Raw genomic sequence first — 23,608 nt, 5'->3', positions numbered from 1 at the left:
TTCATTTGAGGGTTGTTTCTTTGTCTCCTCATTTTGGTTGTCTGGGTTTGTGACTATGTTTTAGGTAGTTCCTCTATACCTCTCAATCTCTAGTGCAGGACAGTGTTCAAGTGTGTTTCTGACTAATTGGATCAGGCAAAGACTCAAACCCTCCAGAGACCGCCTCTGTCTATAGACTGATAGGATTCTGACTTGAATAGCTCCAGGCAATTGTCCTCAGGTGTGGCAAGAGTTTTTATCAAAAGGGTGGGGCAGTTGTTTCTCCCTGGAGGCTGTTACTTTTAATTTCTTAAGTAGCCTCAGGGCAAGGTGTTTTCCAATAGGATGTGTTGACCATCTTCCCCTGAGGCAAGGCAAATGTGTATATGGGAAAGATGTCCTCTGCTGTGTGAGGGAATGACTTAGCCCAGGAAACTTGGGGTGTCTGCCTTCTGAGCTCTATCCCCCAAGTTCCCAGTCCTGGGTTCTGCTCTCACAGCTCCAGTCCACTTCATCCTCCCTCTGCCAGAGCACAAGATGGGTGGCTTCACAGGGAATTTTTGTGCACTGACCCTTTAAGAGGGTGCCCGAACTTTCAGCTGCCACTCCCTGGCAGACAGCACCCTGCTGCTTTTCACAGCTAGATGTTATGTGGGTACCCTCCTCAGATTTAGTGCTCTCTGCTGGGGAGCCCAGCTTGGGGATTAGATCCCAGAGTTCTCAGTGAACCCCTCCTCCCCGCCCCCAGCTGAGATAGCTCTCCGGGACTTTAGTTCCTGTCTGTGGGCGCCCGGCCAGCCCTTTCTCGCCACTGTCTCTCCTACCAGTCTCTATGCGGTCTCCACCTTCGGTCCTTGGGTATCAGGATTCTCTCCTGTGAGTTTTCTGTTATTCTGAAACCTTTCCGTATTTCAGTTGTAATTCCAGCTTGTTCGTGGGAGCATGTCTGTGCAGCAGCCACCTACTCTGCTGCCATTTTTAATCTCCTTGCTGTTTCTTATAAAACTAAATATATTCTTAGCATATGAACCAGCAATTGCTGTCCTGGGTATTTACTCCAAAGGAGTTGAAAACTTATGTCTAAAGAAAAACCTGTTCATGGATGTTTATAGCAGCTTTATTCATAACTGACAAAACTTAGAAGAAACCAAATGTTCTTCCATAGGTGAATAAATAAATAAAATGTAGTACATCTAGACAAAGAGTTATTCAGCACTAAAAAGAAAGAGGCTATCCAGCCATGAAAAGATATGACAGAACCTTAAATGCATATTACTACATGAAAAAAACCAATCTCAAAAAGCTGTATCTATATGATTCCAACCATGTGATATGGTTGGAAAAGGCAAAACTATGGAGGCTGGATTTTTAGGGTAATGAAAATACTCTGAGGGTGGGGGTAAAGGGGGAGATCAACCAAAGGACTTGCGTGCAGGCATATGAGCCTAACCAGCGGTTAAGGACAACAGGGGGGTGGGGGCATGTGTGGGGAGGAGTGTGGGAGGGGAATGGGTGGACGAGGACAAATATGTGATACCTTAATCAATAAAGAAATTTAAAAAAAGAAAAAAAGAAAATACTCTGTATGACACTATAATGGTAGATATATGTCATTATGCATTTGCCCAAACCCACAGAATGTACACCACCAAAAGTGAACCCTAATGCAAACTATGGGCTTTGGATAATGATGTGGTAATGTAGGGTCATCAATTGTAACAGATGTACCACTCTGGTGGGTGATGTTGATAATAGGGGAGGCTATGTGTGTATGGAAGCAGGTGGTATATGGAAATTCTGTACCTTCTGCTTATTTTTATTGTGAACCTAAAATGGCTCTAATATGTATTAAAAAATGTCTATGCCCTGACACTAGCTCAGATCTGTCAATCCAATTTATAATTATCCTTTTTAATGTACCTATAAAGCAAAATCACCATAAAAGCAAAAAAACAGCCTTGGCTGGTGTGGCTTAGTTGGTTGAACTTTGTCCCATGCACCTAAGATCACTGGTTAGATTCCTAGTCAGGGAACATGCCTGGGTTGCAGGCTCCACCCCCAACTGGGGACATGCAGGAAGCAGTTGATCGATGTTTCTCTCTCACATTGATATTTCTCTCTTCCTCTCTCTCTAAAATTGATAACATTTTAAATAAAAAGCAAAAATTAAAAAATAACCAAAAACTATTGATTCATTTAAATAATAAATATTATATATAGGTTGTAATTCTAGTAAGAGCTAAGAACAGAAAATTAAAAATTAATTTTTAAGGAATTAAAAATTAATAGAGAAATGACAGCCCCAAAGAAGGGTCAGATAACACAATGCTATTTCCAAAACCAAAATCCTAGGTTAAGAGATTCCTGAAAGAACTATAAAACAAGAAAGCTTAATTTATTGTCCTTAGATATCAAGATTAATTCCCAAACACTCCAAGTTTGGGAGAGAAGCAAGTAGAACTTGAAGTAAAGTGGTAAGAGATATGTGGCCAAATAAAAAGTTTCACAGGTCTTCTAGTGGAAGAGAATGTAAATTAAAAATGAGAAGACATATAATGGAAAAGCATGGGCATTTTAATGTCAGCAGAGAAACTGCTGTAAGATCAACAAACCTATTTTTATGCCTGGGTACCATATTTTGGTTATTATACATATTTTGATTACAATCACAACAGTGTGGCCCCATCTGTGATTTATGGTCATAACTTCAATTACGATTTTGTGCTTTTCTCCAGTCATGTTCTGCTTTTTAGGAAGCAGGAATGAAGGAAGATAGCAGAATGAACCAGAATTAGAATTCTGCCAATGAAAGAGGGGGCAAGAGAGACATGTGTAAATAAGTGAATATCATGACAAATTATGGAAGCTAAGCTTGAAAAATAGTAGACAAATGGAGACACAAGAGGGCAACATCAAATGATTAAAGGTCAAAGTGAGGACGAATTTTAGGATAGGAGTAAATGAAATAAAAAGTGTGGTAAGAGAATGGGATGACTTTAATCAAGATTGTAGAGGCAGTGAAGGTATTGATGATCAGATCTAAATTATTATCTTTGAAGTAAGTATCTGACCTGGAGTGGAGAGCAGGATGATTAAAGAGAAAAAGAACAGGAAACAAAGTCTCCAGGCTGTTGAATGAATTATCAGTGTGGATTCTGAATGGACATCACTAAGAATGACAACATGAACAGTAATAGCAAGGAGAACAATGGGCCGACACTAAAATCTTCAGTGACTAAAGCAGGATTGATGAAGAGGACACTAGATAACTAACATAAGGGACAGGAAGTTGAATAATCTGATGGCAACGGCTTTAGGAGAGCTAATAGGTAAAAATCATTTATGTAAAAAAGTATTTAAACACAAACATTTAAGAAAAACACAAATTATTTATAAGCTGCATATGTTGTATGAACATGAATTGAAAGTATATAACAAAACCCATAATTGTAGCTTCCTAAGAAGAGAGGGAATGGAAACAGAACATTACGATAAAGTTAAACTAGGAAGGTAAACTTCAATATTTTTACAATGTTCCATTACAATGATTTTTAAACTGGTGTGCTGAAAGAATTTTTAAAACATGCAATACCTGACTACTTAGTCAAGGGCGCTGACCTCTTTTCCCTTAGATTATCAAATAAAAAAATGACAAAATCCAACATAACAATAGCTGTTCGGTGTGAATGTTCTGTCTTGAACTGTAAATATATAAGGTCATACAAAGAGTTGCATCTTAAGGCGTTGGTGGTATAGTGGTGAGCATAGCTGCCTTCCAAAGAGTTGCATCTTATTGGTCACATAGCATAATAAGGCTGCATCTGATTGGTTAATTGTTGGTACCAGAAATCCTTATATAAAAGTACTTGAGGCCCAGTGCATGAATTCGTGCATGGGTGGGGGCCGATTGGGGCCGGGCCGGCGGGGGGAGTGAGGGAAGGGACATGGGAGGTTGGCCACCAGTCTCAACCCCAATCAGGGTGGGGGGCCAATTGGGGGTAGGGCTGGCCAAGGGGAGGGGCTGTGGGAGGTTGGGAGGGCTGATCAGGGCCCCCATTGGGCCGGTTGGCTGCTGCAGTGTGCCTCATAGCGACCAATCGTTTGGGTTGTTCTGGTTGTTCCACTGTTCTATTGGCTTGGCTTTTATATACCATAGATAGGCACCTGATTTTTTAAAAAGTCACTTTGAAGCAAAAAAGGGTAGTAATTACTACTATTATTTTTTTTTGTAAATCCATAAAAATTTTACCTATTTTTTTTGGTCAGATCAGCAAAACATATATCTTTCTTAGTAATTAGTTTGTGTACACCATAAGATGAAAAAGGTTGAAAATCATTGTTCTATTAGTTCAATAACAGATGCCTCTAGGGAAAACAACAAATCATTATTTAATTACTATTCTTTAGAACTAGCTCTTCCACTTTTAAAATGTCGTATTATAAATTAAAAGGAATAATTCAATAAAAGATAATGTTTTTCAATTCAACACATTTTTAAGAAGCAGCCTGGCTATTCGTATATTTGGCCATAAACAGGACACCAATTTTCAATTCGTAGACCAATTGTTACAAATGTGCACATAGGTGTCTCTTTTTTTCCTGGTCCCTACCCCATCAGTTTGTTCTCTGCATCTAGGGGTCTGGTTCTATTTCATTTCATTTATTCATTTGTTTTTCTTAAGATTCCACATACAAGTGAAATCATGTTATTTGTCTGACTTCTTTCACTTAGCACAATACCTCCTAGCTCTAGCCATGTTATTGTAAATGGCAAGATATCATTCTTTTTATTGCTGAGTAATATACATAGTTGTCTTGACAGATAAAGCAGCATAATAAATAAGATTGATACTTAAATTGGTGATTAGCTTGCTATTGAATTTGCAAGCACAAATAAAAATACATAAAGTCCTTATATATAAATTTGTGCTCAAAATCAACTGTATGTAAGAATTTTAAAAAAGTAGCAAAGTTTTTTCCGACACAAATGAAATATAAGACATCATTCTTGTCCATTAAAGAGAATGAATACTATTAGTGAAATACTATTAGTTATACTTGAGTAAATAAGGACTCAATGAGCAGATAATAAAGATGTACCACTGGAGGACAGAAGATACATTTCAAAATATAATTTGAATTTTTTTTAAAAATATTTTTATTGATTTCTGAAAGGAAGGGAGAGAGACAGATAGAAACATCAATGATGAGAATCATTAATTGGTTGCCTACTGGGGACTGAGCCTGCAACCCAGGCATGTGCCCTAGACCGGAATCGAACCCAGGACCCTTCAGTCCGCAGGCCAACACTCTATCCACTGAGCCAAACGAGCTAGGGCTATAATTTGTATTTAACTTACAATAATTACTGGTGATAATGAATTTTGCCAAGTTTATAATTAGAAACATTGCCACTTGCAAAACTCACAAATATCTATACAATTAAAAAAAGAAAAACCTGGAAAAAGATATTACAAGGAATATATTAAAGATCTTTATTACACATGGTGCTTCCAAAATGAACTCAATGCACCAAACAAATAAAACTTTCATTTTGTAATCAACACCAATACATTAAAATAGATTTAAATTTCATCTCAGCTTGTACATTAAAAAAACTGACAATCAGCCGAAACCGGTTTGGCTCAGTGGATAGAGTGTCGGCCTGCGGACTCAAAGGTCCCGGGTTCGATTCCGGTCAAGGGCATGTACCTTGGTTGCGGGCACATCCCCAGTAGGGGGTGTGCAAGAGGCAGCTGATCGATGTTTCTCTCTCATCGATGTTTCTAACTCTCTATTCCTCTCTCTTCCTCTCTGTAAAAAATCAATAAAATATATTAAAAAAAAACCAAAAAAAAACATGACAATCAAATGGGAAACAACATAAGTACTTTCATAACAATTCAATTCCAGGTAACACAATTGTATTGTACACAAATATAGTTAGGCAATACACTAGGAGCTTGAAGTATAGAAATAATATCTGTGTGCACATAGTTGAGACTACAGAAGTCCAAGTTTTTGAAATACTGTATTTTAAATTAGTGAAAACTCAGATATGGCTGTTGGTCAGCTCTGGAGTTGAGGGGAGGTCCCAGCATGGGAACAAGGATCCCTGTGAGATCTCCTGTCTGGGAGAAAGCTGCACCTTAGTTCTTGACTGATGCCAGACAATGCAGTTCCTCCCCGAATGTCCCGGGTTCCTTTCAAGCTGCTGCCCCAGTGCTGGAGCCCAGAGGGATCAAGTCCGTGTGCTGGCCTTTAAGAACTGCCTAGGTCTCTAGCAGGTTCTGTGTTACTCAGCCCAATTATCACTGGTTTTCATAGCCTGAAGTTATGAGAACTTCTCTTCCCAGCTCTTGAACCTTTGGCTGTGGGTCCGGTGTGGGGCTAGGACCTCTTTCTCCTCACAGGAGGCCTCCGTAGCCACAATATCCTTCCCAATTAAAAACACGCCACACATGGGCATTATACTAGCACCAGACTGCCTTGCTTCAGAGCTGGGCCTTGCCTGGGCGCTTCCAGGCCTAGTACAAGTAGCTGCTGTCTGCAGACTACTCTGTAGCTCCTGCTGGGTGGCCCCAGGCAGTGGCTGACTTTGCACCTCCAGGAAGACCCATGAACCAGTATACCTGGTGGACAGCTTCAAACCATATGAGATTACAACCCTACACATCCACAAGTGACACACTCAAGGGGCAGACTCAGGAGCACTAAAGCCCCACTGAAGCAAGTCCTGCTCCATAGGGGTGTCTTCTGCACAGCAGCTATTCCATTGTAGGCACAGCTGGTTCTCAGAGCCAAATGGCCTGGAGGTCAATTTCTCCCAGTGACGCCAACAGCAATCAAGGCTCAACTACAACAAAACTGTCCACACAGTCCATACAGGAGTGCACCTAGAGGGCCCAGTTCAGGTGACTGGGGAGGCTGAGTCACTCGACCCTAAAGGACACCTACTAGACAAGGCCACTCTACCAATTCCAGGAGACATAGCAACTCTACCTAATACACAGAAATAGCCAAAATGTGGAGACAAAGAAACATGTCACAAATGAAAGAACAGAAGTCTCCAGAAACAGAACTAAATGAAATGGAAGAAAGCAAACTACTAGATACAGAGTTCAAAACAATGGTTATAAGGTTGCTCAGGATCTCAATGAGAGCTTCAAGGGACTTAGTGAGATTTTCAAGCATCTTAGTGAGAATTTTCAGAACCTTAGTGAGAACATCAAAGACATGAAAAAGGGCCAGTCAGATATTAAGCATACACTTACTAAAATAAAGAATAATTTACAGGAATTCAAGAGTGGAGTAGAGGATTCTGAGAATCAAATGAATGATTTGGAATATGAGGAAGCACAAAACACCCAATCAGAAGAGCTAAAAGAAAAAAGAATCCAAAAATATGAAGATAGTGTAAGGAGCTTCTGGGACAACTTCAAGTGCACCAACATTCGCATTATGGGGGTGCCAGAAGGAGAAGAGAGAGAGAGCAAGATATTGAAAACCTCTTTGAAGAAATAATAACAGAAAACTTCCGCTACCTGGTGAAAGAAATAGACTTAAAGTCCAAGAAGTGCAGAGTCCCAAACAAGAGGAATCCAAAGAGGCCCATTCCAAGACACATCATAATAAAAATGCCAAGGGTTAAAGACAAAAAAAGAATCTAAAAAGCAGCAAGAGAAACACAGTTAGTTACCTACTAGAGAGTGCCCATGTGACTGTCAGCCGATTTCTCAACAGAAACTTTGCAGGCCAATAGGGAGTGGCAATAAATATTCAAAGTGATGAATAGCAAGGAGCTACAACCAAGATAACTCTATGCAGCAAAGCTATCATTTAGAATTGAAGATCAGATAAAAAGCTTCACAGACAAGAAAAAGCTAAAGAAGTTAATCAACTACCAAACCAGTATTACATGAAATGTTGAAGGGTAATCCTTAAGAAGAGGAAGAGGAAAAAGAAGGAGGAGGAGGAGAAGGAGGAGAGGAGATAAAAAAATATGAACAATAAAAAGGTAGTAAATACATATCTATCAACAATTGAATCTAAAAATCAAAATAAACGAACAAGAAATCTAATGAACAAAATATATGATGAATATATAAGAACCAGAGGCGTGGAAGCATGAACAGACTGACTAATCTCAGAGGACAGGGGGAAGAAGGGGAGCGAGAAGAGATTAATCAAAGATCTTATATGCATTACTTATGGACACAGGCAATAGGGTGGTGAAGGCCTGGAGTGGGGTTGGAACTGGGTGGAGGGGGACAATAGGAGGACATCTGTAATACTCTCAATAATAAAGATTTAAAAAAAAAAAGAGTCCACTACAAGGAGACTAAAAAAAGTATCTAAGGCAACAATAACATAGATGAAAGCAAAGGGACTTACAGTTAGTGATATCAGGTGGTGCATAGCCATCATTCATATACATACTTGTAGGTTTTGCCACTTTCAAATAAACAAAATCAGATGTGTTCTTTAAAGCAGTCACTGCTTCTTCATGAGTAACTTCTTCTAAACACACACTATTCACCTAAAAGAAAATCACCAAGACATTTATTTTAAAACATGTTGACTTGCTTTCTGCTTTTTGGTGGTAAATATTTACATCAAAGGTAAAAAAAATATGGGAGTGATTTAAAGAATATAAACGTGTGTGAAAAGAAAATACCCATTTTTATTGTCTATGATATCAGCAAGTTATGATAAGTGAAGTTGTTTATGTATGTTAATCAAACAGCCAATTTTGATTCTAGCCCTCTTCTTCCCAATCCCCAAGACTGAACTCTTCTTCCTTCCACTCTGTCAGAGCACTTACTCCTGAACCCTGCTTGCTGAGCCAATTGTGGGAGCACAAGTCCTTTTCTGCTAGGGGCTGTACCCCCTTGAACACCGGGTATTAGACAGAGAAGATATGAGAAGTGGTAGGCAGATAAGAGACTTTATTGCAGACCAAGTGGCCATTGCTAACAAGGAGCCATCATACAAAGTAGCTCTTCAAAGTAGCCCCACAAAGCAGCCGTGCAAAAGCAGCCCCACAAAGTAGCCACAGCAAACATATGAGCCAGCCACCTGCTGGTCAGCAACACACTCTTATAGCAACTTAGATAAAAGAGAGTTCTTGGCAAATAGTGACATCAATATTTGGATTATAGAAACATACGCCTGTGCAGTGCATACAGTAAAACTGCTGTGTCCTTGCCTTTGCACATGCGTATGGCAAATTGGCCTTGATCATCCAGCCTAATCCTCTGCTTAGGGCTCCCACACACTCTTGGGCATTTAGGAATGTGTGTAGGTATGTTTTAGTTTTTTTTTTTAAAGAAAATGAAACCATAAGGTTTTTGTTCTGCAACTTGATTTTTAATATAAGGTATCTTAGAGATCATTCCATATTGGGCTACAAAGAATTATCTCATTTAAAAAACTATTGTACAGTACCCCATTGTGGAATTCTATTTTAATTTATTAAGCCATTCCAATCTTAATAGTTTAAACTGTTCTTCTAAAAAATTGATTTAATACATTTATACCCATAGAATATGAGTACCCATCTACTCAGACCTTTGCAAACACTGAATATTATCAATTTACCGTATAAAAAGAGTCTGTAAAATTATGCATTTTAATTTTTACATCAATTATATTTAAATTTGTATTTCCACTGGTAATAGTCAAGTTGAGATTGTTTTTTCAATTATTTATACACCATTCATCTATTTTCTGTGTAAAAACAGAATTGATTTTTAGGTGGTGATGGTGTATACTGCAACCTTGGTAAACTTGTTTATTAGTTATGTTAGGTTCCTTAGAATTTTCTATATACATTATGACATAACCTACAAATATAGTTGTACATTTCCTTCTCAATCTGAATGTCTTTTTCGTTCTTTGTTGTCCTATCAGTGCAACAGTGAAGAGAAGAGGTACTTTGTGTCTTTCTTAAGAATTTACCCATCCTCTCTAATAAAATGGTAATACGCAAATTAACCATCACTCCGCTACATAAGCCACGCCCACCAGCCAAGCCACGCCACCAGCCAATCAGGGCGAGTATGCAAATTAACCCCGATCCAAGATGGCTACAGCCACAGAGAGCAAGGTTTCCCAGGTAACAGAGCAAGCCAAGCTTTCCATAGCTGTTGCAGGCCTAAGCCTCCACTCAAGCTACAAAGTTTCAATTATAGAAGGTAAACAAATTTAAACAAATGGCGGCAGAATGGATCTTGAGAGAGCAGGCCAGGGTTGCCGGCGGCAACAGGGGAAGCAAAGCTTTCCGCACACCCTGGCCGGGCTCACCCGCTACAAAGTTTACAAAGTTTCAATTGTAGAAGGTGAATTAACTGCCACAGAAATGGCTGCCGCCTCAGGCTACAAAGTTTCAATTGTAGAAGGAAAATAAATTCCAGATACCAGGGCCCTGCTTGGGTTGCCAGGGGGCGTGGCCGGCCTGCAAACCACCACAGGCCCCTCGCTCAGGCTGCCCCACACCCTAAGGGAACCCCCACTCTTATCTGTGACACCCTTCAGGGCAAACCAGCTGGCCCCCACCCGTGCACCAGGCCTTTATCCTATCTAATAAAAGAGTAATATACAGATTGATCATCACTGCAACACACAATATAGCTGCCCCCATGTGGTCAAAGATCCTGCCCCCATGTGGGCACAAGATGGCCACTACTAGATGGCCAGCAGGAGAGGGCAATTGGGAGGCACCCGGCCTGCAAGGGAGGGCAGTTGAGAGGGACCAGGCTTGCAAGGGAGGGCAGTTGGAGGTGATCAACCCTGCAGGAGAGGGCAGTTAGGGGTGACCAGGCTGGCAGAGGAGGGAAGTTTGGGGCAAACAGGCTGGCAGGGGAGCAGTTAAGCATCAACCAGGCTGGCAGCGGAGTGGTTAGGGGGTGATCATCTGGCAGGCAGAAGCAGTTAGGGGCAATCAGGAAGGCAGGCAGGCAAGCAGTTGGGAGACAGCAGTCCTGGATTGTGAGAGGGATGTCCGACTGCCCGTTTAGGCCCGATCCTGGTGGGATCGAGCCTAAATGGGCAGTCGGACATCCCTCCAGGAGTCCCAGATTGGAGAGGGTACAGGCTGGGCTAAGGGACAACCCCCTGCCGTGCACGAATTTCATGCACCGGGCTTCTAGTTTTATATAAGTTATCTAATGTATTGGTTGGCATATAGTTGTTCATAAATAAAAGTGTTCTCTTATGTCTCTTCTTTCATTCCTACTTTTAGAAATGAGTCCTTTTTTTTTTTTTTGCCAGTCTAGCTAAATGTTTGTCAATTTTGTTAACCTTTCAAAGAATCAAGTTTTGGTTTTGTTGATCTTCTCTATGATTTTTCCCTACTGACTATTTCATTAATTTCTGCTCTAATCTTTATTATTTCCTTTCTTCCTTCTGCTAGCTTTAAGTTTAGATTGCTCTTCTTTTTGGTAAATTTTTTTGGCAAAGAAAAAAAATACTATAAATGTTTCTAATGTCTTAAATTACAATATACTAAATAAACCATTATTTGTTTTAGTATACTTTTTATTGTCCTAATTTGTACCTTTATAATCAACAGCAGGAGAGTTTTCATGGTTTGACAAAAATTCCTAAATTTTTGTCAAACCATAACTTTCCCCACTGATTATTATTGCCTTTCAGGGTTTCAACTGCATGATAATTTTTATGGTCCCAAATTATTGTGTATAGTGAGGACTGCTTGCATTTTGAAATACATAGCTGTGGTATATTGTTTATTTGGTGGCCTGCAACGAGCCATACATCTTGGTATTCATACCCTTGTAAAATCCCTTCCTACAGTGAATCTTGCTTGGCCTTGTAGCTTTAGCCAATGACATAATAGTAACTGATGTAAAGAGAGGGTTGATAGCCCTAACCGGTTTGGCTCAGTGGATAGAGCATCGGCCTGCAGACTGAAGGGTCCCAGGTTCGATTCTGGTCAAGGGCATGTACCTTGGTTGCGGGCACATCCCCAGTAGGGGGCGTGCAGGAGGCAGCTGATCGATGTTTCTCTCTCATAGATGTTTCTAACACACTCTCCCTCTCCCTTCTTCTCTGTAAAAAAATCAATAAAATATATATTAAAAAAAAAAGAGAGGGTTGATAAATGCCACACATTGGAGCTTATCTTCTTGGAAGGCTCTCTCTTGGTATGTCCCTCTTGGAACCTACCATCCTGTGAGAAGTCCAACTTAGCCATGTGGAGAGGACACTGGAGAATTAAACACTTGGCTAACAGCCCCAGTTGAGCTACCAGCTGACAGCCAACAACAATTTATCCACCATATGTGAGCCAGCCAACTTCGAAGTGGACCCCTGGCCCTAGTTGACCCACCCCAGTTGATATTATGTGGAGTAGAGATAGGCTCTGGCAAGCCCTATCCAAATTGCAGAAGTATAAGCAAATAAATGATTGTTATTGTTTTAGTTACTATTTTTTACTTCTAGGCAGCATTAGATAGCTAATGAGTTGACACGATTTGCTAAGGCATTCAATGTGGAGTGTGAAAGAAAGAGGATTATCCTAGAGCAGTGATGGGCAACCTTTTGAGCTTGGTGTGTCAAACTTTGCCAAAAAACTGAGCATAACTCAGGTAGTGTGTCACTTTGAGGAAAAAACATTATTTTGCAAATGTTTCATCCTCAGGAGCAGCAAATGTTGCTGCTGAGGCGGCTGCGTGTCATCAGAAATGTCAGTGCTGACACGCATGTCATAGGTTCGCCATCACTGTCCTAGAGGTACCAAGGTGCGCCCGAGGAGAGGGCTGGCAACTGAGTACGTGGCTGGCTTTCTCAAGCTGGAGGGAGACAAAAGCTCCCGATGGCTCTGAACTCCAGTTCCGGGTGAGACTCTGGGGACCCAGACTCATTCGGGGAGAAACTGGACTGTCAGGAAAGAGAAAAGCACACTGAGATTCAGAGGAACTGTGGAAGGCAGAGGTACCAAGGCGTGCGCGCTGAGAGGGCTGGCAACTGAGTACGCGGCAGGCTTTCTCAATTGGGCTGTCTCAATCAGGAGGGTGGCAAAAGCTCCCGACGGCTCTGAACTCCAGTTTGGGGCAAGACTCTGGGGACCAAGACTCATTCGGGGAGAAACTGGACTGGCAGCGGGTGGAACTCGAGGGCGGCTTTCTCTCAGAGGTGCTTGCAGCGATTAAGGCGGGACACTGAGACCCAGGGGCCTCTTAGGGCAGGGCTGACAGGAAGCCATTGTTGTCTGCTCCACCCTGAGACTCTGCCCCATCCAAGTTGAGCACAGAGGCTTTTGCAAGTCTTGTCTCATAAGGGTATCTCCAGCACAGAAGTTCTCCCAGCGTAGACACAGCTGATGCCCACAGCCAATTGGCCTGGAGGTCAATTTCTCCCAGTGATATCAAAAACAATCAAGGCTTAACTACAACAAGACTGTGCACACAGCCCACAAAGGGGTGCACCAAGAGTGTCCACCTCAGGTGACTGGGGAGGCTAAGCCATTGGGCCCTGTAGGACACCTAGCACACAAAGCCACTCTATCAACTCAGGGAAGCAGCCAAAATGCGGAGACAAAGAAACAGGTCACAAATGAAAGAAATGGAGGAAAGCAAACAACTGGATATAGAGTTCAAAACCACAGTTATAAGGTTTTTCAAGAATTTGCTAGAAAAGGCCGATAAATTTAGTGAGACCCATGAGGATATGAAAAAGGACCAACTAGAAATTAAGCATATACTGACTGAAATAAAAAATAATACACAGAGATCCAACAGCATACTAGAGGATCGCAAGAATCAAGTCAAAGATTTTAAATACAAAGAAGTAAAAAACACCCAACCAGAAAAGCAAAAAGAAAACAGAATCCAAAAATATTAAGATAGTGTATGGAGCCTCTGGAACAAGTTGAAGCATACCAACATCCTAATTATGGGGGTGCCAGAAGAAGAGAGAGAGCAAGATACTGAAAACTTATCTGAAGAAATAATGACAGAAAACTTCCCCTACCTGGTGAAAAAAATAGACTTACAAGTCCAGGAAGCGCACAGAACCCCAAACAAAAGGAATCCAAAGAGGACCACACCAAGACACATCATAATTAAAATGCCAAGAGCAAAAGACAAAGAGAGAATATTAAAAGCAGCAAGAGAAAAACAGTTAGTTACCTACAAGGGCGCACCCATTCGATTGTCAGCTGATTTCTCAACAGAAACTATGCAGGCCAGACGGGAGTGGCAAGAAATATTCAAAGTGATGAATAGCAAGAACCTATAACCAAGATTACTCTACCCAGCAAAGCTATCATTCAGAATTGAAGGGCAGATAAAGAGCTCCACAGATAAGATAAAGCTAAAGGAGTTCATCACCGCCAAACCAGTATTATATGAAATGCTGAAAGGTATTCTTTAAGAAGAGGAAGAAGAAAAAGGTAAAGATAAAAATTATGAACAACAAATATATACCTATCAACAAGTGAATCTAAAAATCAAGTGAATAAAAAAATCTGATGAACAGAATAAATTGGTGAATATATCAGAATCAGGGACATAGAAAGGGAGTGGACTGACAATCCTCAGGGGGAAAGGGGAGTGGGGGGTGTGGGAAGAGACTGGACAAAAATCGTACACCTATGGATGAGGACAGTGTGGGGTGGGAACCGGGTGGAGGGGAGCTATGGGGGGAAAAAAGAGGAACAACTGTAATAATCTGAACAATAAAGATTAAAAAAAAGTGGATTATCCTAAAGTTTTAGACCTGGTCAAATAGAAAGATAAAGCTCCCATGTAATGAGATGTGAAGAATGTGCAAAGAGAAGGAGTTGAGGGTAATGAGTGGGGGAAGGACTTAGAAGTTTATTTTTAGATATATTAAATTTGAGATGACTCTTGGAGACATATAAAAGGAGACTAGATAAAATCTCAGGGCTTTTCAAATGTTTTGACAAAAACAATGTTAAACATTATTTATTTTATTTATGCACAAAAAGGGTGTGTCTGTGTGTGTAAAAATAAAACTAAAGTTCAGAAAACAATAGTATTATCATATGCAAATGAACCCATTAAGTCAAAGAGAGAAGAGAAAATATACAAGGACTGAGTCTGGATCATTTCATGTTTAGAGATTAGGGAGAAGATGCACCCAAAATGAGAATGAGAAGTGACTAGTGAGGTAAGCAAAATACCAAGATAGAAGGTGAATATTCAGCAAAATAAAAAAGTGTATGAAGAAGGAAGAAGGTGTGTCAAATGCTTGATGTGTCAATTAATATGAACTAAGAATACAATGACTACCAAAGCCACACTCAATGGTAAATCAGCATAAATTGTTGGCTCCCTACCACAAAAACGATTCTGAGGAAACCATAAAAGAAAACATGGTATCCAAGAAATTAAAAAATAAAAGAGAGAAACCCAGTGGAAAAAGAAGACTCTTTTGAACTGGTAAATATGGGTGTAGTGCTGGAGTGTGTGTGTGTGTGTGAGAGAGAGAGAATGTGTGTGTGTATGCAGGTGATGATGAGGGGGTTTTGGCTGTAGCTTGGAGAAGAGTAACAAGTCATAGCTGTGACAGGATAAGTTAGTGAAAAGCATTTCAACGTCAGCTCCTCCTCTTCCCCATCATTAACTAAAAAATAATCAGTCCATCTGCTTGCTGTAATAATATGCAGTACTAGACAGCATGTAGAATAAGGGAATCATTTATATATTGTTGATGGAAATGTAAAATTTTTACAAGGAGTTTGGAAAACATTATGATGGTTTTGTATAATATTACTGATAGGCTGTGATCCATTAGATTCCACTTAAAGAGTTAAGTGAAAATTTTGTACCCTGTACAATGTACTAGAACATACAAAAGGTCTTCCTAGCAGAATTATTCATAGTAGAAAAAAGAAAGAAAGAAAAAGAAAAGAAATAACCCAATTCACCACTATACACATGTCTTTTCAGATTCACTTCAGCCTACTTCCCCACTAGGGTTTGGCTGCTTGCTTAGTGGACTCCTGGCTACTTCTCCTCTCACCTTGTCTCGTACCATTCATTACCAGCTCTTTCAACCTCTTCTGCAGTAAGGACTGGGCTTGGGCATGGTTGATGTGTTCCACATAGTAGGAGCTGTAACACATCAGAAGCCCATATTTGACTTGCTTAGACTACTAAGGCTCTACCTAGCTCTTTCCACCATTTCTGAGTTCAGGGGAAGTGCTGTGCCACACAGATTGAGTGAGCTGGCTTCCCTAGAATTTGCCCAGAGGATTGGGTAATACCGTCCAAAAATTAATCCCCATGGGTGTAGACTAATTAACAAGAGACAGAGGACTAAAAAGGCTAGCAGATAAATCCTTTCTTTTCCCTGATGGCTGGTTCCACATGACCTGCCTGGAAGACTGTCCTACACGATAAGCCATCAACTACGTTTTCTTATGAAATTATAGCCAGCTCAGAAACATAATATCTGGTAAAAGCTTTTCCTCATTCTCTGCCTCACTTTTTATATTCACCCACTCTAGCTTTGCTGAGATTCCACCACCTCATTACACATACTCAGTATAGGAGCTTTGCTTCCGGTTTTGTCTTTCTAGGGAACGTGCATAGGCTAAGACAGTTATTGATGAAAATTAGATAAATAAACTGTGGTATAGTCCCAGAATAGAATATTATGTAGAGGTAAAAATGGACAAATTTCAGCTCTATCTAGGCAACAATATGGATAAGTCTTAGTAAAACAATATTTAGCGAAAAAACGTATTAAAAGACTACATATAACATAACAGCCTTGAAAATTTTTCAAAACAAATAATACTGAATGAAATATTTTAACATATATATATGTGTGATTAAATAATTTTTAAAATGCAAAGTGGTGATTGCTGGTGGGGAGGGGTAATAAGGGAGGTGGAGGAGGGTATAGAGGGGGATAAATGGTGATAGACAGAGACTTGACTTGGGCTGGTGAACACACAATACAGTGTACAGATGATGTGTTGTAGACTTGTGTACATGGAATTGGTATAATTTTATTAACCAGTGTCACCCCAATAAATTCAATAAAAAGGACAAAAATAATAAAATAAAATGCAAAGAAATAACAAATTGTTGGGTTGTATAATGACTTAAGCAGTTTTCATTATATTATAAATAAAACAATCAATTAACTTAAGTATGAAACTAAATAAATAAGTCACATCTGAACAAAGAATGACATTGTGTTATGAACCTAAGAGCTATGTTTAAACAATTCCGTAAATCCAAGCCCTAAACCAGTGGTCGGCAAACTGCGGCTCGTGAGCCACATGCGGCTCTTTGGCCCCTTAAGTGTGGCTCTTCCACAAAATACCATGGCCTGGGCGAGTCTATATTGAAGAAGTGGCATTAGAAGAAGTTTAAGTTTAAAAAATTTGGCTCTCAAAAGAAATTTCAATCGTTATACTGTTGATATTTGGCTCTTTTTACTAATGAGTTTGCCAACCACTGCCCTAAACCATCAACAAAAAATAGAAGGAAAAATAAAAGAAAAAGGTAGGGGAGCTGGTAGAGGAAATTGAAATAAAAAATAAAGATAATACCAAGAATCATTTGCAGGTTTTGACTAAAGTAAGGCTAGTATGCATGCGTTTAAGTAATTTAAACATTTTTGTCATGTTGCAATTCCTGAATCTGTCAGAAAAAAAAAGACATAATCAAAATAATTTTCAAAGCATTTCTTATACTTACTGCTAAAAGTTTATCTCCAATCTGAAGTTTACCATCCTTATGTGCTGCACCACCTTCAATTATTTTGGTTACATAGATGCTATTATCCCCAGGAATATGTTGATTTCCAACACCTCCAGCAATGCTGAACCCAAGACCTGTTTGGAAAACACTAGTTTTAGAATTTCATCAATAAATGTGAACTAAAGTCCAGAAAGAAATGGATGGAAAACAGAAGGTGATAATTTCACACTACGTTTTTAAAATAGAAAATAATCTATTTACCTACTTTTAAATTCCTAAATATTTGTTCTCAATCAGGGGACAACTGTAATTATAACTGCTCCTGTTACAAATAAGTTCCTTTGTCCCCCTCCTCCCAGGTTATGTCTTAAAAATCTCTTTGTAAATGAATTAGTTTGTTAGTTCAAAGAGACATTGTAAAATTGTTTCACTTTTGTTTCGAACATAACTGCTTCTTACTAACACTTTTAATACCTTCAGGAGATTAAAACAATTTAAAAAAATAATAAAATTGTCTACTGGTGATGGGCAGAATAAGCTTCAGAAATGTGAATATTTTCCCAATATTCTACGAATTAATTTTAAATAATACATTTATGGAACTCATAAATCTCATAGCTTTAGTACCAAACAAATTTGTAGCTCTCTGTTCCTTATTTTGTTCATTGGAGTACCACCTCTTCTATGAATCACAAATTAGAATCAATATTTCTATTTATCCTTAATTCCATCCATGCTTTCAAAATTCAGAAATCAAATCTTAATAGTCCTCATTGCAGATGAACTGCTAATAATACATTCATATTTTCTTCTTTTAACTTAAGTCTTTGTACTTGCATTTAACATACTATGGATTAAAGATTACAAGTTAATATCCACACTATACATTACTTCCAAGTATTTAAGTAGACGTCTACTTAAGACAAAAAATCAGTAGAAATAGTAGAAATTCTAAAAATTCATGTAAGTTCTGTACATTCCCAGTATTGTTAATCTTAGAATGTGTCATAAATAACTTTGTAGTTATACTTAATTCAAAGATATCTTACTTAATTGTCTTAGTGTGATTTATTTATACCTTTAGGACCTTTAATGAGCTTTATTTCCATTATTTTTTCTGATACCGGTTTCCGTCTTTTAACATACAAGCGTACGATAGACCCGGCTTCTTTCAAAGCTTCAACTGCTTTGCTATGTGTTACATCACGAACATCTACTTCATTTACTCGCAATATACAGTCATTGACCCTGAGAAAAATAAAAATTAAGTATTAAAAATTTAAATATCAATTTTTCATTTTGTCAATTTTTTTGTTGGCCTTTTCATTTTAAAGGTAAAGAGAATTATTTGCTAGAGAAAATATAAGTGAAGAAACTGCATGTTAAATTACAATGTATCAAATACTCATATTAATAAATAAAAACATTTCCCAATGGCCAACAAAAGAAATAGTACAAATAATAGATTACACAAAAATATTGAATAATAACAGCTGCAATTTGTATGCCTATTATGTGTAGGCTTAACACTTTAGAAAAATCCTATATAATAAAGAGCTAATATGCTAATTAGACTGGATGGCAGAACGACTTTCCAGAATGACCTTCCAGAATGACCAGTGGACAGGGGTGGGGCCGCAGGGCCGAGAGGCAGCCAGGGCTGGGAGGGTGAGGCTGTGAAGGCCTACCCTTGCACGAATTTCATGCATTGGGCCTCTAGTATCAAATATTTATTTAGCATTAACCACATGCCAACTACTTCTTTTAGTGCTTAATTTAACTCTTATAAGGTAGGTACCTATTTATATCATTAGTTTACAGATGAAGATAATAAGGCACAAAGTGTTTAAATAATTTTCCCAAGGCCACTCAGATAATGACCAACAGGGTTGTCATTCAAAGATAAAAAAAACTGAGACTCAGACCAAATATCTAGCTTAAGGTCACAGAGATAGTAAGTGACAAAACTGAGATTTATCCAAAATATTTTTTGATTGCCTTTTCCAACTTAGATACTAGATTTTTTAAAAATAAAGTTATTTGTTGAGATTTATATAAAATGCAAGGTTATATACTAGTATATTAATTAAAAGGTTATAATGTAAATAACTTAATTTGATATTAGCAGTGTTTTTTTTAAAGTCTGATTCATTCCTAGTTATAATTTTTTGCCCTAGCTCTGGTCTCATTTTGGGGGTTGGGAGAGAAGAGGAAGATGGTCATTTAAAGTTGGGTGGGGAAGGGGAACAAAACATAATTAAAATATTAAAATTGATGCTGGTAAGATTCTATATCCAATTAACTTTAATATTTAGAGAAAAGAAATGCTAAATCCAAAGACAATGATACCTCAGAGTTAATACTATAGGTATGTTCCCTCAGTGAAACAAATGGGACATATTAATTTTCACATATCAGAAACACAAATAAAAGGTCAGTAACATAATCAGGAAATAAATGTCTACATTTATATGAATGGTCAAATTATTTTTTATATCTAATCGAATTAAGTTAATCATGTCCAGTGAGCAGCTTAGAAACTGAAGAATGGCATGAGGTACCAATAACCTTAAAATAAGGTGCTTTTTACAGACCATATAAATTCCTTATCCTAAAACTGCCACTATATATATCATAAACAAGTGAATAAAATTCCTATAATCTATGGCCTAAGGAAATAACTAGGTATGCTAAAGATATCTTCTGAAATGGAACACTAAATTTAAACAAGAGTTTAAATAACTGTTATTTTCATCTATTCAATTAAGAAAATATATTTAAAGTTTACATAATCTTTATTCTTTGTGGTAGGAAATATAAACTCAGAGATATCTGATCCCTGTATCTTAAATAAGTTTATATATATGTTTCATACCCAGAAAATATAAAAAAAAAATTGTGAATTTATTTGAAAATAGAAAGTAAGAAAAAATTAAATTCCTAAATGAGAGAAGAGACAATGCTTAGAGCACAATTATCTCATTCACTCATTATTTGAGTATCTACCTTACATTAATTATTGTGATAGTGTTTCTTTTTGTATTTATGCCTTGTTCAGTTTGCCTAAAGAAAAATATACAAAGTGGATTCAGTATCTTAATATAAAGTGCAAAACATACCGCAATCTTCCATCTTGGGCAGCTGCTCCCCCTGCAATAATTTTGGTAATGAAAATACTTGAGTCATCTCCAATGTGTGGGTTGTCCGTACCTCCTGCAATGCTGAAGCCAAGCCCTGAATTTCCCTAAGGATAGAGAAAAAAAAAAAAATTCAGTGAATAATAATTATCTTTATTGATAGGTTCCTGTCATTATAGGACCTAGAAACTGTACTAACACAGGGAACAAACTCATAAAGGTACCTGTGCAGAGAATATGAATATTCTAAATTAAGAAACACAAGGAAAGCTTTTTCTCTCTATGAAGAATTCAGAGGCATTAATGCTGAGTAGGTAAGATTGAAGAACACATACTGAGTACATTTTTGGAGTCTAGTCTATGGTTCTTTCTTTACAAGTATTTACAACTTGTCCTTGGATTAATCACCTCTCTGAAAGGTGTCACTACTAGATCTTTTCTTTTAGACTGTACCTCGCTCATGTTGGGTAAGGCAAATGTCTCTAAGAGAAAAACACTGAAGTGATTGTTCTTTTTGTTGCTATTATTTCTGAGTAGGTAAAACCAATATATTATTTTAGTCTTTTAAGAAAGGGGTAGGGGATGGAGCTTTTCTTCTGCTAACTTTGCCATCAGCTTATTTTCAAATGACAACATTCTGCCTGGACGGTGTAGCTCAGTGGCTGAGTGTTGACCTATGAACCAGGAGGCCATGGTTCGATTCCTGGTCAGGGCACATGCCCGGGCTGCAGGCAAGATCCCCAGTTGGGGGCAAGCAGGAGGAAGCTAATCAATGATTCTCTCTTATCATTGAAGTTTCTCTCTCTCCCTCTCCCTTCCCCTCTGAAATCATTAAAAAAATATATATTTTTAAAAATAACATTTTATCTGCTAAGTAATAGTTGTTATTATCCTTGACTTGTTTAACCAGGACACCTGACCAGCAAAAGGCTTTTTTAATACTGAAATCCTAACCTGAGAATATAACTTTGGTGAGCTTTCTTGATAGCAAAATCAATTTGTCAAAGCAGTCCTACTTTTTGCTTGTTTTATATATAGGATTTCTGAATAATATTTTCTTTGAAGAAAGGGTTTTACTGCTATAAGTCTCTAAGGACAATTATTCTAAGCAATGGTATTTTTAAAATGTTTATTTTGCAACTTTCCAACTCTGGCTTTCAGCAATTCAAGTAAGCAAACATATCTGGACCTATTTTTTAACTGTTAGTATTAAATAGCTTACACAGTCATTCTACTATGATGTGCCCTAAGATTCTATTTAAAAAAAAATGTTTTTTCAGTCTCAACTCAAGAGTTACTAGAATCTCAGCAATAGTATCAATAGGTTGTGTGAGTTTATCAAGTTATGCAAGTACTCAAGGTTTTCTTTATTTGATTTTTAATAAGATATAATTTACATATACCTGTGTAAGTTTAAGGTATACAATGTGTTGATTTGATACATTTACATATTGCAATTAATTACCAGTGTAGCTTTAGTCAACACCTCTATCATGTTACATAGTTATTATTTCTTTTTTGTGGTGATAACGTTTAAAAGCTAGTCTCACAGCAATTTTGAAGTACATAATACAGTATCATTTACTATAATCACTATGCTGTGCATTAGATTTCAGGAACTTATCTTCTAGTTGCAAGTACCCTTTAACAACATTCTCCCCATTCCCAGTATATTCAAGTTTTTTAATCAGTGAAAATATAATGTACAGTCCTGACTAAATAAAGGAATTTAAAAGGCATTAGGAAAGAATGAAAAATGAGTAAGATAAAATGTTAAAATTTTATGTCAATTATCTCAATAAAGCTGGGAAAAACCGCAACAACAGAATACCACATTGAAATATGTACAATACATTAATACTATGTTTACTTGAAATTTAATCAGTCATCTACCTCACTTGACTAGGAGATCCAAATTCAGATAGTAGGCAATAAATATCTATTATACATGTAAAATACTCTTTTAAGGTCTATTTTCACTCAGAGTCTATTCTGGCTTCAAATATAAGCAAATCTAATTATCTAGGATTTTCATCTTACATACAGGGTGGGGTAAAAGTAGGTTTATAGTTGGGAGTATGCAAAACAGAGTTTATTCTTATAATTATTCATTAATCGTTATATTATGTTCCATACGAACAATTGTAAATCTACTTTTGCCCCATCCTGTATACTCAGCTACTCAGGAAATTTACTTGTATGGAATACTACATTTCTCCAAAATGCTAGTCATACAGGGTGGTTTTACTAAAATGCAGTATCAATTAAATGCTGATATCCTTAAGGGGAAAATATAGCAATAAAATTTATACATCTGAATTATACCCTTAAGTTATTTTCTGACTAGGGGAGTACATAAGTTTTCGATAGGGTCTTGTCAATTAGAAATATGGTTATTATTTTGCTATGAAAGAATACTGATACATTGACCAGGTTACTAAATACTTACTTAAAATAAATAATATTTTATTATATGAAAAATAACTTTAAAAATTAAATTAAAAATGGATAAAAATCTGAGAAACTGTCATCTCATGATAAATAAATGTAATGTGGTATCCTGGATGAGATCCTAGAAGAGAAAAACATCAAAACTAAGAAAATCCAATAAAGTCTAGACTTTAGTTAATAATGTATCGATACTGGTTCAGTTGAAACAAATGTATTCTAGTAATGTAAGATGTTAACAACAGGTGAAAATGAGTCCAGAAAAATGGGAACTCTGTATAACATTTCTATAAATCTAAAATTATTTTAAATAAAAAGCTAATTTTAGGAAGGTTATTAAAG

At 37.7% G+C, this 23,608-nt stretch overlaps 1 protein-coding gene across 9 annotated transcripts in view; it reads right to left on the bottom strand.

Moving 5' to 3' along the window:
- DLG1 (discs large MAGUK scaffold protein 1) overlaps nucleotides 1–23,608 on the bottom strand; it is a 254,396-nt gene that overhangs the window by 88,077 nt on the left and 142,711 nt on the right. For all 9 annotated transcript variants that reach the window (XM_079766511.1, XM_079766513.1, XM_079766510.1 and 6 more), the window contains 4 exons: nucleotides 20,801–20,925; nucleotides 18,760–18,929; nucleotides 17,679–17,815; nucleotides 8,374–8,518 (listed from right to left, as the gene is read on the bottom strand). In XM_079766511.1, the coding sequence (XP_079622637.1) occupies nucleotides 8,374–8,518; nucleotides 17,679–17,815; nucleotides 18,760–18,929; nucleotides 20,801–20,925 (577 nt within the window). The remainder of the gene's footprint in view (nucleotides 1–8,373; nucleotides 8,519–17,678; nucleotides 17,816–18,759; nucleotides 18,930–20,800; nucleotides 20,926–23,608) is intronic.

The sequence above is a fragment of the Cnephaeus nilssonii genome (genome assembly GCF_951640355.1).
Source record: "Cnephaeus nilssonii genome assembly, chromosome: 3".
Classification (NCBI taxonomy): Eukaryota; Metazoa; Chordata; class Mammalia; order Chiroptera; family Vespertilionidae; genus Cnephaeus; species Cnephaeus nilssonii.
Note: the sequence above shows the minus strand (reverse complement) of the source record. Positions and strands in the feature narration are given on the sequence as shown.